The sequence below is a fragment of the Hyalella azteca genome, unplaced genomic scaffold (assembly GCF_000764305.2).
Source record: "Hyalella azteca isolate HAZT.00-mixed unplaced genomic scaffold, Hazt_2.0.2 contig11770, whole genome shotgun sequence".
NCBI lineage: Eukaryota > Metazoa > Arthropoda > Malacostraca > Amphipoda > Hyalellidae > Hyalella > Hyalella azteca.
In genome coordinates, this window is record NW_025941755.1 from 156,110 (window position 1) to 169,513 (window position 13,404).

A 13,404-nucleotide genomic window follows, 5' to 3' on the forward strand; every position below is an offset into this window, starting at 1 on the left:
AAGCGTCCCTGAGCGCGGACCAATAGGAGACTTGCATTGATGCCGCGGGCGTTGCAAGGATGCAGCGCCATGTATATATAAAAGCTGAAGCTGGACACTCGGCAACCAGTCGAGAGACAACCTTCGCTCTGTGCAAGATAATGTGAGTTGGTCTCCTGTTTGCGAAGGAAATCCTAACTTGTACTGATAAGATTGCCCAGGTTTATCCTAAGCGATAATAAATGTTGGTAACATTGTCATTACTTTAACGGACAGTTTAGTTTTTTGCTAAATCCCATTTCTTGCTTTGCACAAACTATAATTTGTTATGCGGTTACATTTAGTTGCTCTATATATTATACAAATGCCATAGGGATTTTGAAATTATTGTCTTGTTGTAATTTACGCATCATTCGAAATCGGACCTATAAATATGAAAATTGCTCTTCGTTTTCAGGCCAGCTGTCGTCGCCGGGTTTACAGTGTTTGAGTCATTTTACTTGATACCTCTATCAATCTTATCAATGTATTATAAATATTTTGCGTCTCAATTTATAAGTTAATCAAGGAGACACTAAACGATTTATAAACCTCATTTTCATTTGTTAAGTTCTCCATCATTTTCTCCATGCAAAACTGACTTGAACTCTAAATTGGAACCGATTGCCGTGCGAATTATACGGGCGTTTGGCAAACGAGAGACTTGATAGCTTCCACTTATTTTCCAATTTCATTATGAACTGCAACATTTTAATCTATATCTTATGTATGGTAATGCTTTATATACGATATTTTTATGGTCTCAGAGGACTCCAAAAAGGAACGTGTTATAAAAAGTTTCTCATTTTCACTATGAATTTACTTGTGGACTGTCGGGCTGTAAGTTCCCCGAAAGTAATGCTTCTAGTTGCAGTTGTTTGCACCGCTGGCGTTCTCTCTAGAACATCAGAATGCAGCTCGGCAGCTGTAGGTTCTGGTGTCTACGTGCTAAGAATATTAAATAAGTAATAAGTGAGCTAGAGTGGCTGTCTCTAATCATACTAGACGTCCTGTTCATGGACTCGTCGACCTATATAAGAAAATAATCTTTTTAGAATACACTCTCTCCGTAAGCGACGTTACTCAGTCATTTAGTATATTATTTTTTTAATAAACACCGATTCGTTCTCAACGCATTTGTTTTAAGGGGAAGATAATTCTATATTTAATTCGTGGAACGTTATTATTATTATAATTTGAATAATATATACGGTACAGGTTCTAGGATTCATAGCAATTAATTTTCATTGAATTAGCTCCCAATAACAATGAATACAAATAAATAAAACGTATACGTTTGAATTTTTTGTTAAGTAGTAAGAAATATGTTGCATCATTATCAGATGCCTAAAATAAATCTAGATATTGAATGATGAAGAAGAATGCTTCTGAAAGATTATGCGTTAGGCTATATTAGATTCTATATCTCCAGGACCCAGGTGCGCAAATCTGAGACGAACTTATCCCAAACGTGGCGTGCGTCGGAGTTGCCGACATGAACTCTGCCTTTCTAGCTGGAATTCATGTATCTTCTTTGTGCATTAATTTCTGCATTTCATGCATAAATTTTTACGCATCATTTACTGCATTCACTAAGTTTGCAGTAATTATCGCAGGCCCGTGACAATATTGTGCTTAAGGTTTTAATATACCTTTATTTGCCAACAAAAATTCTAATCGCATCGATTGAAATCTCGTTTTTGAGTGGAGAAAATATTGCGTAAATAATTCTTGTCCCTCTACATGAATCTTAAAACCTCTGGAAGATTCGACCGCCAGCGGCGGAGAACAATTTACTCAAGGTTAATGTTGCTATTAGGGCGTGTGACCAGCCAGACACTTGTTGCTGTGGGCACTTGTTATTTTGTAGGAGTACTTGCCTTTCAGGCCACTCGCCACCAGAATAATTAAACAAAGTTAAGCACCGTAAGGAATATTAACGAAGCTTTGTTTGTTACAACATTCAATGGCATGCAAGTCCCTGTAATTATTGTTTTCAAATTTCATGTTACACATATTGCACCAATTGCTTTACTTATTGCATTTAATACAGACATTTTCTGCACGACTGCGTATTAACTTTCAACTATTTACCATGATACAGTGATGCACGTTGCAGATGTAGGCCATATTGTGATAAAATGGCAGTACCCGTAAGTAATGCTTTACCGTGACTTGCCTGTACACATGCATCCACTAATTGTGAATCAATAATATGGTGCAATCTTTGCAATCAAGCGTTTGACTCACGAATACAATATGGTGTCTATACTCAATTGAATAAGCAAATGCGATCATATTCGTCAATATATTTTTGTGCTTATGTAACAGCATGCGAAGTTTAATGCTGTTCTTTCCATTTCTCCTTCCTCTTTCATGGCCATTGGCCTCTCAGCGCCACCTCTTGTTCTTTTCTACTCTTTCTATAAGTGGCACAGCAACAAAAGATTTCAGAAAGACCATCATCAATTCGAACAATTCATTTCGTGTGCGTTGATATTACGTATCATACACAATACCCACTGCTTCCTTCGATACCGTTAAGAATGCATGTCAACTGTCTATTTCTCACGTTTATGAACATATGCCAATGTCTCCCTGCAGAACGTACGAGAAGCCTTCACTCAGCGTCGTCCACATGACCAAAGTTCGTGCCAGTCCTGCAGCGCTGCTGCTGCTGCTGGTCGTCAGCTGCTGTTCTGCAGCGCCGACGTCTACGTTCAGCCCAAACGGTGAGTGGCTGACATGTTGGCTTGGCTTGTGACTCATCACCTACCGCTGCATTTTAGTCATATAATTATTTTATGAATATTGGTTAGCCTTCTCTAAAGACTGTGACAGGATTAATGGAATAGTCGGAGATAACGAGTGTGAAACATTTCAGTAGCTATAATAATTCATGTGCCGCGTATCCAAACCAAAGTGCTCTCGTAAAAAGACCAACAACGCGTGATTGCAGGAAGGAATTTTGTATGGATTTTCTTGGCGAATGTGAACTCTATAAATTCTTTCTTCTATGACGACTGTGAACTCTGCTAACCACGAGGAAAATTTTTTTTGCTGATGTGAGAATTACGTGATCAGTGGTCCGTACTTCTTAATAATTAAGTGGATACATAATGGAAATTAATTGATTTCGAGAAGTAAAACTGATCAAATATTTAGATTGAATTACGGGCAAAGGTTATCAATTACTTAGATTGAAATAATTTGTTGAAATAAATTAAATTAATTAATGTGCTTTACGTACGTTAGCATTCCGTAAATACCAATGTACGTCTCTATTTACGTCGACGTTTGTATCATTGTTTAACGATTCCATTAATTTAGAATAAAACTATATTTAAGTTGGTTTTATGTTCGATGTTTGTATCCGCAAAATATTGATTTCTTGTGGTTTACGGAACACGGTGATTTATTTGTAAAATAACGAAAAAAATCGTCGTACGTGCCTGACCACGGAAGGTCAGGCGGGCTGCTGCCGCCACCGCTGCACTCGTCACAAAGCGGAAGTAATTATGTGGACAGGAGAAAATAGGAACATTATTTACCTTCAACACTAAATTGATCAGGTCATCGCTTGTCATTGCGGCTTGTCACCGTCAGGGTTGACGAAGAGTTAATGGCTTTGGTATTCTTATTTAGTTTTCCTTTGAATACAAATTATCTTGCTGTTGAATGTAGGCAAATCCGGTAAATTTCTTTCAAGAAGCTCTTATCTCCAACAATTCACCAATAGATATCCAAAATTCACCTCCAACAATTCACCAATCTCGTGGTTTTACATTTTTTCACGCATCGATCTTCTTCAACAACACACAAGTCCAAGATCAACTCGATAGCATCATACTTGCTCACCTCGCGGCAGGATAGGAAGGGCGTATTGCGCGTATCTGGGATACGGCAATTATCGTATTCAATGCGTAGCCTCCTATGACGTCATGCTGCAAATTGCCCTCAAACTTGTACTCTTTGATGCATCTCTGCCATCCTTGGTACGTTCTAGTTGAAATGTTATTGCGCCAGCGTTCAGGGGTGACTAAAGGAGGTGTACTTAGTTTCCCTAGTATTTGTTTGGGACGTAGCAGTCCCAGGCCACGATGGATCGCCGCCTCTGATTATCGCTCATCCGCCCTCATTTGGGCCAGCTGGTGCACGATGTTGTTGCTTGCTTCTCGCCGCTGGTAGTGTTGCAGGGGAGGTCGATCTGGGATTGTGCCCAGGTCTCTTGGGATTGTGCCCAGGGATTGTGCCCAGTCGTCTCTTGAAGGTCTCCAGGGTGAACTCCCCCTCTCTTAGATCCTCTGGTAGGATGTTAAACAGCCTCGGCCCTTCCACGGAAAGTGATCCTTCCCGAAGAGATTGAAATCTGACTGGAGATCTGTTACGTAGTGGGGGGACCTTGCACAGTCTCCCCCTTCTCTCGTTGTGATGTGTCTCAATCCTGAAGGTCTCGCTCTCGTTGACATGTTATTCGCCAGCGTTCACGAGTGACTTAAGTTGTTGTTCTCGTTGACACCTTATAGTGCCAGCGTTCAGGGGTGACTAAAGTAGTTATAATCCCGCAGCCCAGCGACGACCCAGCGACTTCGAGTCCGTGGTGACCGTCGACTGCACCAACGCCGCCGCTGTCAACTTCGTTTCGCAGATGCATGCGAACTTCAGGTAAAAGTCTAAACCTTTGGGGAGTAGGTCTAGATAGTATTAGTATCCTAGTGGCTTCCTAGTGACCTCAATGGTCACTACTGGTTCACTGGTTGCTGCTAGAGACCTCAATGGATTGAATAGTTGCGTGTTAGTGACCTCTATAGGTTCCTCCAGTTGCTTGTTAGTGATCTCAATGGGTTCACTGGCTGCTTGTTTGTGACTTTAATGAGTTCACTGGTTGCTTGCTATAGTGACTTAATTCAATAGGTTCAATAGTTGCTTTCTAGTCACCGTACAGGCAGTAGCATGCTTACTGTCAAATTGCAGACGATAACAATTTTAGCATTGTATACTAAAATAATTCATAATATTAGACTGAACATCCTCTGGTTATTCCGTACGAAACTGTGGTGTGTTTACCTTGGCGTCAGAAATATTGTCAAACATTGAAATTTTAGTGTCACGCAAAGAACTTGAAATTCCTATCTAAATTTCATTCAAGCATGACTACAAGACTGATAATTTTGCCTGAGCGTATAAGTTTAAGATAACTTCACTTTATCAACCATTTATGATTGCATAATCAGAAATGAACGTTTTTGAAACCAATTGACGCTAGGAAAGCTTCTCCAAACTGCCTCAATCTGCAAATATTTTAACAGTTTATCGTCCCTTTCCAGGTGCGTTTATCCGAAGGATTCTCAAAGAGATGACAATGCACTTCTGTTCTCGAACCCTAGTGATGGCCGGTCTGCATTCCCTTCGGATTTGGAATCGGGAAGCCTAACCCGTGAAGACCCTGAGAACTGCGCGCCAGGAACTATCTTCGTTCCTGAAATTGGCATTTGCATGCAGGCCCACAAGCCTCTGAGATCCTCACCATTAGAGTCTGACAGCCTCCATGTTGATAAGCCCATCGCGACAGTATTTACTTCCAATCTTCAGACTCGCAGCGATTGTACCAAAAATCAGATCTTCAATACCGAACTTGGCATATGCTTGGATATCGCATCCGGTGGTCCTGTTCCTCCGCTGTCTTCGGCGAGCCTCGTGCGGGAGGAGTCCAGTGCTGTTCACAGGCCTCTTGAAATTCAGGCCTTCTCCTCGGGCCAAGCCGCGAGCGAATGCAGGGAGGGCGAAATGTTTGTTCCAGAGATCGGGGTGTGTGTCCCCGTCTCTTCTTCCTCTTCTCGACGGCTGCAAAAATCCCCGAGTGAAGCACGGCCGTTACAGTCAGCCAATCTCATCAAAGAGACTCAGCCGGCGGCAAAGTTCATTGATAACGACGATACTTCGGACTGTGAACCCGGGGAGATCTTCGTGCCAGAAATTGGTATCTGCATGTCCGTGACTCCTCCTAAGGTGCGTCCTCCAACTCCCATCATCTCGGATAGCTTAGTGAAGGACAAGGATGTTCCGGTGCCCGTTGCCTCAGAGCCCATCAAGTGTCCTCCCGGTCAGATCTTAGTATCCGAACTGGGCATCTGCCTCCCTGCTAACCCTCCCAGCAAGAATCAAGGACCGCTTCAATCCTCAAGCCTCGTCAAGGAGCCTGAATTCCTCGAAATTCAATCATTCAAGGACTCAAAAGACCACACAGATTGCGCGCCCGGAACGTTCTTTGTAGCGGAAATCGGCGAGTGTCTTTAAACTATTCATTGACATCTTAATAGTATCTTTTACAGGTACCATGTGTCCCAAGTAGTTGCTAGGTTGCATAGGTACATTGTTATATTCTAGTATTCATAACTACCTTCACTATTGAAGGTATCATATCCTGAACATCGCTATCAGTTGCCGGCGAAATTGTTAGTTAACTATTTTTCACAAATGTGAATGCCTCAATGTGATAATTTTCTCGTTGCTCACATTTATTGAGGTCATAATCATATAAGGCATTAAGATTTACCCAAACTATTTATTCACGTGTAGTGGTGTCGAAAATACCCTCAGATCTGTTACTTCTGACGTAAGCGTTTGATCAAATTTTCACTCGATAATTTCACTCAAATTTTTCTGATATATTCCAAAAAATTTGTACCGTTTGCCATTTTAGCTACAAGCTTTCTTATATTTCTTAGTGAACATATTGGGAATTATATCTGATCAGAAGCAGAAACTTATTGCAATGTGGGCGCTTAAAATGGCAATATGGTAAACTGATGTCTACATTAGTAGGTTAAGCCTGGTTTTGCACGTTTATTTTCTAAGGATACTCTTGTATATACAGAAATAACTGCAAAGATGACCTGATAATTTATTGTAAAATTAGAATAATTATTGATCTTCAGACAGGTGTGCGTGTGTGTTTCATTGAGTGCTGCACGTTTAAAAGGAATATGCTCGTTATATTTGATCACAATGGAGTGAATGAAAGTGCCGCGTTCATGTATACCGCCAACACACTAGAGCTTCCAACAAATTACAAAGTTCAATCTGATATTATGCTTAGCTCAATCTTATGGATCAGTTGTTATATATTGTCAATTTATGTTAAAAATGAGTTGTCCTGTGTACCCTCTCCTCATACGAGTTGATCGTTCGTGCTCTGGCATATAAATTTTAATTATTTCAGAACACTATTTTCTGGTACGCTTCATTCTTTTTATTATACATAGGCAAGAGCTATAACGATGGACATTTTGCAATTAGTGTGCGATATCACTTCTAAGACTTGAAACCTTGGCACTCCAGTTCTCCAGCCTGCCAGTTACATGAAAGTCGCGTATATCCCGCGTCACGGCCTGTCAATTTGGCCACTGGCAACGGCCAGTATAATATGCATGTGTATCCAGAGATGTAGAAAAATTCGGATGTAAATTTTCTGCATAATTGCTCGAGATGAGTTCGCACCTTGAGCTTCTTTAGCAAAGATTTTGTACTTGTCTGAGTTTTATTCAATGTGTCTGGTGTCGATCGTAATGAGTCATGAGTAAAATAGGGTAATTGTTATTTATATGACTTTCTCAAATCGTTTTTAAGACTCGCATATCGGCTATCTGAAAAATGAATACACATTATCGTATTATTATTCGCAATTTTTCATTCCTTTTATTCTTGTATATGAACGTATGCAAGATTTCGGTGTTTCAAACTCAAGCGGAAATGAAGCGTGAATACTTGGAGGTTAGAATTCAGCCGTTTGGATTCACGAAGAGTTCTAACTATTATTCATGACATTATAGTGAAGCATTCTAAAACGGATGTAGAAGCTAAAAATCCCAGTTGCTTACCCTTATTTGCCAAGGAACCAGATAGAGCGAGGTTTCGTTTTTGTACAGAAGATGTTTATCCCTCATGACGTGTGAGAGTGCATTACTCTCGAGCTAACATTGTGGTATAGTCCAAACCCGTACAAACCAAAACAAATGCACAATGCCTTCCGATTTGCGAACAATGCGTAGCCAGGGTTGGCGGGAAATGAGGTCAACCGTTTTCACTTGCATTGTCGGCCAGACCTGAGTGAACATTGAAGTTTGCCGTAATGCTAATGCTGCAATACCAATCACCAAAACTGAATAAAGTGATGACATTCTGAAAATATAAGTGAAAATTTTATATAGATGAGTGTTGTTGTTGTTGTTGTGGGAGAGCTTCCAACATATTTAGGCTACCGCTCCATTATGTTCGCGATAGTGAAAATGAATTAAAACCTGATACGATCAGAGTTGAGACTTGCAAGATTTTATTGCGAAGCTAAAACTAAGTCCATTAGATGGCCCACTCACAAAAAAAGCAATCTCACTACCAGTACATCCACAAGCCAAGCAACACAAATAACCTAATGTTAAACACATACAATGGTCACTCTTGGCCGCTCTGGTATCTCCTGCGTAGCGATCTTCTTCCAATCTAAGAAGGTTCGCAACATGCCCAATGCTGCAATACCAATCACCAAAACTGAATAAAGTAATGAAATTCTGAAAATAGAAGTGAAAATTTTATATAGATGAGTGTTGTTGTTATTGACCTTCCCCGCCTCGCTTCACAGCGCGAGGCGGGGCCTAGACCCACTTAAAAAAACGTGGGCTTCGGGTCCCCCTTTCGGAGGACGGAGATAAGTTGGCTGTCGATTTGGACCCATGTCCGGGTTGCGCTCCAACCTCAGGCAGGCCGACAGCATTTGGAGACAGAGAGACAAGAAGGGAAGTGTAAGGAATCCCACCTACATAATAACTTAACCCCACAACTGAGACACGCAGTCAGACACCGCGAGCTCAGCGGTGGGACGCTCAGGAACAATCCCCTTGGTAACGTGAAATCCCATAGGACTTCTGACGAGCACAGACACACGTTAGAAGTCCCCCCTGAGGGGTATAGACGAGTGTCTTTACCTAAGTTTCGGGAAAGAAACAAAATGCCTACGAATATGCGAGATGCAAATCGTACTAAGTACTACAGGAGCCAATCATTATTTGTCCACCAGTAAGGTCACAAATACATCTGTATTTTTCTCTATCTGGTGGATTGGCATGGATAGCTTTTATTAATAAATGGATAGATTTGGGAAATTTGCGCTTCAAAATGATACTAAAAAAACTGCGCTGCAACGTCTCCACGCGCCAACATTTCTTCTAGCTTCGAATCACCGACATGTGGGACCATGGTTGAATTAATACAGTGTTAATTCAACCATGTGTGGGACAGCCTCCCCGATGACATAGTTAGCGCTCCAAGGATGAACGCGTTCAAGAACAGACTAGATAAAGCTATGGAAAAATATATGTTCCGATTTAAAATGCCTAGCACCATATCGAACTCGGTGTAAGACGAGTAGCTATTTCAAACTATCGTCAGTCATGAAAAGATCCGGTCAAATGACACGATTTTAGATATTCGCTGAACAAGGCACGAAAAGGAAAAGAATCGGTGACAGGACACATCAAGCCTACACTTCAGCGCCGAGATCACTATGTTATATTAAACTAACTGATTACTGATTAGCCTGTGCTGTTCAGGTGGGGGGAGGTTAAATTCAAAATGCCCATTTTTTATTGCAAGAGGATTGTTACGCCCTGATATAGAGTAAAATAGAATTGTCGGCACTGAAGAAATAGGCCCATGGCCTGTTGCAGATCCTTGTACTTTTCGTGACTTGATTCGCAAGGGATCCGGCCTTCTGAACCCAATATTTCCATAACTGCTGATTGTTTGAGATAGCTGCTGGACTTATTGCCTGGTCCGTAAGGTGCTACCGGTAGGCATTTCATGACTGAACATATGCTCCTGCATAGCTTCGTCTAGTCTGTTCTCGAAAGCGTTCATACACGGAGCGTCAACGATGCTGTCAGGTAGGATGTTCCACATGTCGGTGACTCGAAGCGAGAAGAAATATTGACGTTCGGATGTGTTACAACGCAGTTTTTTTTAGCTTATAGCCATGGTCCCTGGTGTTGGTTCTTGATTCAAATTCTAGTAATCCTTCTGAGACCTTGTATAAACCGAGGATATACATGTATACATTACTTCAATTCGGTCACCGCGCAGAGGTCGATAACAGAGGCTTGGAAGCATCAAAATCTTTCTTTGTAAGGCTTGCCTTTTAATCCTGAAAGTATCCTTGTTGAAACCCTTTGAACATTCTCGACTAAATTTTTGTCCTTTAATAGTTTTGGTGACCACACGGCATTTCCAAACTCTAGGTTCGGACACACGGCAGCGATTTAAACTTTATGAACTTGGTTAAATAAAAATTAAAAATCCAGTAAGAAATTAGTCACATTCGCTAGCGGATTTTCGTTGTAGATGCTCAGCTTGTGGGAATGAAATTGACACGAGTTGTATTTTCGAATACAAGTCGTAGGGACCAGCAGGTAAAAAGTTTTCAAATTTGAACAGGGCAAGTGAAGTGGTGGATATTTCTTCCTTTTCATCATTTGAGTAATAATATTAGTACAGCCGTAATGGTTACTGGTAATATTTCATTCGAAACATATTCAATTTATTTCAACCACGAATTATGGAGCCGGAAACTCACAATAGATCTGTCTAATTCACAGTCAACGGTCTTTACGATGTCGACACATCGTCGTGAATAGGGCTAACGGACCAATACTCTAATTTTACAGCTGATTAGGCTTAAAAAAAGATCAGGGTAAGAAGTAAACGCAATTTTACTGTTTCTACATTTTATTAGCGGCAAAGCAGAGAGTTTTTTAGACTCTCTCTCAAGTTCATTTTTGAGTTCTATAAGTAGACCAGTAAAGTATCCTGGATACCAGCATTGTTATACTTAAGAAATTGGTTTAAACCTTGAGTAAATGAGGAAATTAAAAATAAACTGATTCTAAAAAATCTCTGGTTTGTCACTATGTCAGACATGGATACCAGCATTATCATTCTTAAGAAATTGGTTTAAATCTTGAGTAAATGAGGAAATTAAAAATAAACTGGTTCATAAAAATCTGTGGTTTGTCACTATGTTTGTATAGCCTAACTGAATTTGAGAAGAAAATTCGGCTTTGCTGCTTGCGCCTAGCCGCCTACAGTCTGCAAGCTGGGCCGCTGGGCTTGACTGAATTGGCTCTTGGCCTGGGTTTGGATTCAAACAATCTATGTTGCTAATGCTAAAATATGTTGAAGCGTTTTTGTGTTCTGTTGTATAGTTCTTCTTTCAAGCTAAAAATGAAACCAAGCAAGATTCATTATGGTAGGTTTGGTCTAAGTTTCTGATGGAGATTTACCGGGCTGGGAAAGTTTTAATTTTTCTGGAATATTGCGGCTCTAATATCATGTATTTTTGGTTGATTGAAAAGATGCAGTTTACACTTTGCAAACATATCATTTCATAAAATTTTCAACTTCCACAATCCGCAGTTCTTTAATGCTCCTGCCAAAATATCCTGCATAATGAAATACCAACTAGGTAGTCAACCCAAAACATTTCCTTGAAGATCACATTGTTGCAGACAGTCAGTGTGGAAATCCAGAGGGGTAATATATTAACTGGCCACTCATAGTGGCAAAGCAGAGAGTTTTTTAGACTCTCCCTCAAGTTCATTTTTGAGTCCTATAAGTAGACCAGTAAAGTATCATGCATAGTGGCAAAGCAGAGAGTTTTTTAGACTCTCCCTCAAGTTCATTTTTGAGTCCTATAAGTAGACCAGTAAAGTATCCTGGATACCAGCATTATCATACTTAAGAAATTGGATGAAATCTTGTGTAAATGAGGAAATTAAAAATGAACTGATTCTAAAAAAATCAACAAACGTTTTGTTTATTTGTTTACATTACGATGTTTATGTTTTTTCTGCAAGATATTTTTGGCGGAAACGGTAAAGCAATGCGGATTGCGGAAGTTGAAAATTTTATGAAATGACATGTTTGCGAAGTGCAAACCGCAATTTTTTAATCGAACAAAAATTTATGACATTCGAGCCGCGAGATTTCATAAATTCATACCTACTGAAATTATATGATATTAGAGCCGCGATATTTCAGACAAAAATAAGACTTTTCCAGACTAGACTGGCCAGGCTGTAGAGTAGGGCCTTTTAGCTCAAGATATCGGCGTCTTTTCAAGCTCTCCATCAGCCACATTGACCTTTAATCGGCGTCCATGGCCAATCATAAACTATGGCTCAGGCAGCCATGACCGATCATAAACTATAGATTGCTGATCATTGCTCGATCAGCCCCGCTGTCACCGCGCCCATCTTCAGCTTGTTTGATTGCTTGTATCTGTCACCTGATCACAATGTGCATACGTATGGCGCGCCCAATGCTACTGCTCCAGGTCTCATACAGTGGCAATAGTCATTGGAATTTCAACGACTTTCGCTGAAGTTATCAACCAATTTTTTTACTTTACAACGACTTTCAAGCTAAAATAATAGGTCATTTATCTTTTTCAACAACTGCCAACTAATGGGACTCTTCCACAATAAACTTTTGACGACTACCAACAAGCGACTTAGCAAGACCCGACAAGATACGACGGCGGTACTGACTAAAACCCAGACCCCAACAGCGCATTACGAGCGGCAGATGTAAAATGTTCAGCCCCGGGACAACGCAACCATCATATGTATTGAAGCTTGCAGAAATAATCGGACAGTTTACGCCAGTGTTTTTTCACTTAGAAGCTAGAATCAAACTTCTCTTGAGGAAATTTTCTGCATGTTATATTTTTATTTTAACCTTGACATGTAAGAGCATGTAGGTGTGCAATATATTGCGGTGTTTTTATGCATGATACTCATGCATTTTAACCGATTACATACATCTGAAAATTTGTATGCAAAATATTACGATGTTTGTGTGCATGAAATTCACGCACTTCAACTTAATACGCACATCTGAAAGTCTGTACATATATGATATATATCATAAGGCCTGTACCGGTATTCATGTTACGTGTGCGCTTCAACACTACGTATACATCTGAAAGCTTGCATGTAATATATTACGATGCCTGTATTCATGATACTCGTGCACTTTAACAATACGTACATCTGAAAGTTTGTAAGCAATGGAATGCGAGCTCGATAAAACTTCATAAGACCTAACGCTAACGGTGATGTTCAGCTTGTAAAATTTTTTCCAGTTCACCTTCATTCCTGAGTTATACAGAAATTTTAGCCAAAATTTGCAGTGACCAAGAAATTTTTTTCAAACTACTGAACAGATTCGAACAAAACTTTGAATATACATTGCTAACCTTCCAACGGTTATGTTTAGCTCGTGACAATTTTTGGGGTTTTAACTTCCTTTTCAAGTTTTTTCCATTTATCTTCATTC

General features: G+C 40.2%; 1 protein-coding gene across 1 annotated transcript; it reads left to right on the plus strand.

Annotated features, from left to right (window-relative positions):
- The first annotated feature begins 44 nt into the window (after nt 1–44).
- Nucleotides 45–7,696, plus strand: LOC108664393. The gene is made up of 4 exons (XM_018150970.1): nt 45–142; nt 2,623–2,750; nt 4,587–4,683; nt 5,346–7,696. The coding sequence occupies exons 1-4, from the start codon at nt 60–62 to the stop codon at nt 6,313–6,315; spliced, it is 1,278 nt and encodes a 425-aa protein (XP_018006459.1). The 5' UTR covers nt 45–59; the 3' UTR covers nt 6,316–7,696.
- Nucleotides 7,697–13,404: the final 5,708 nt, after the last annotated feature.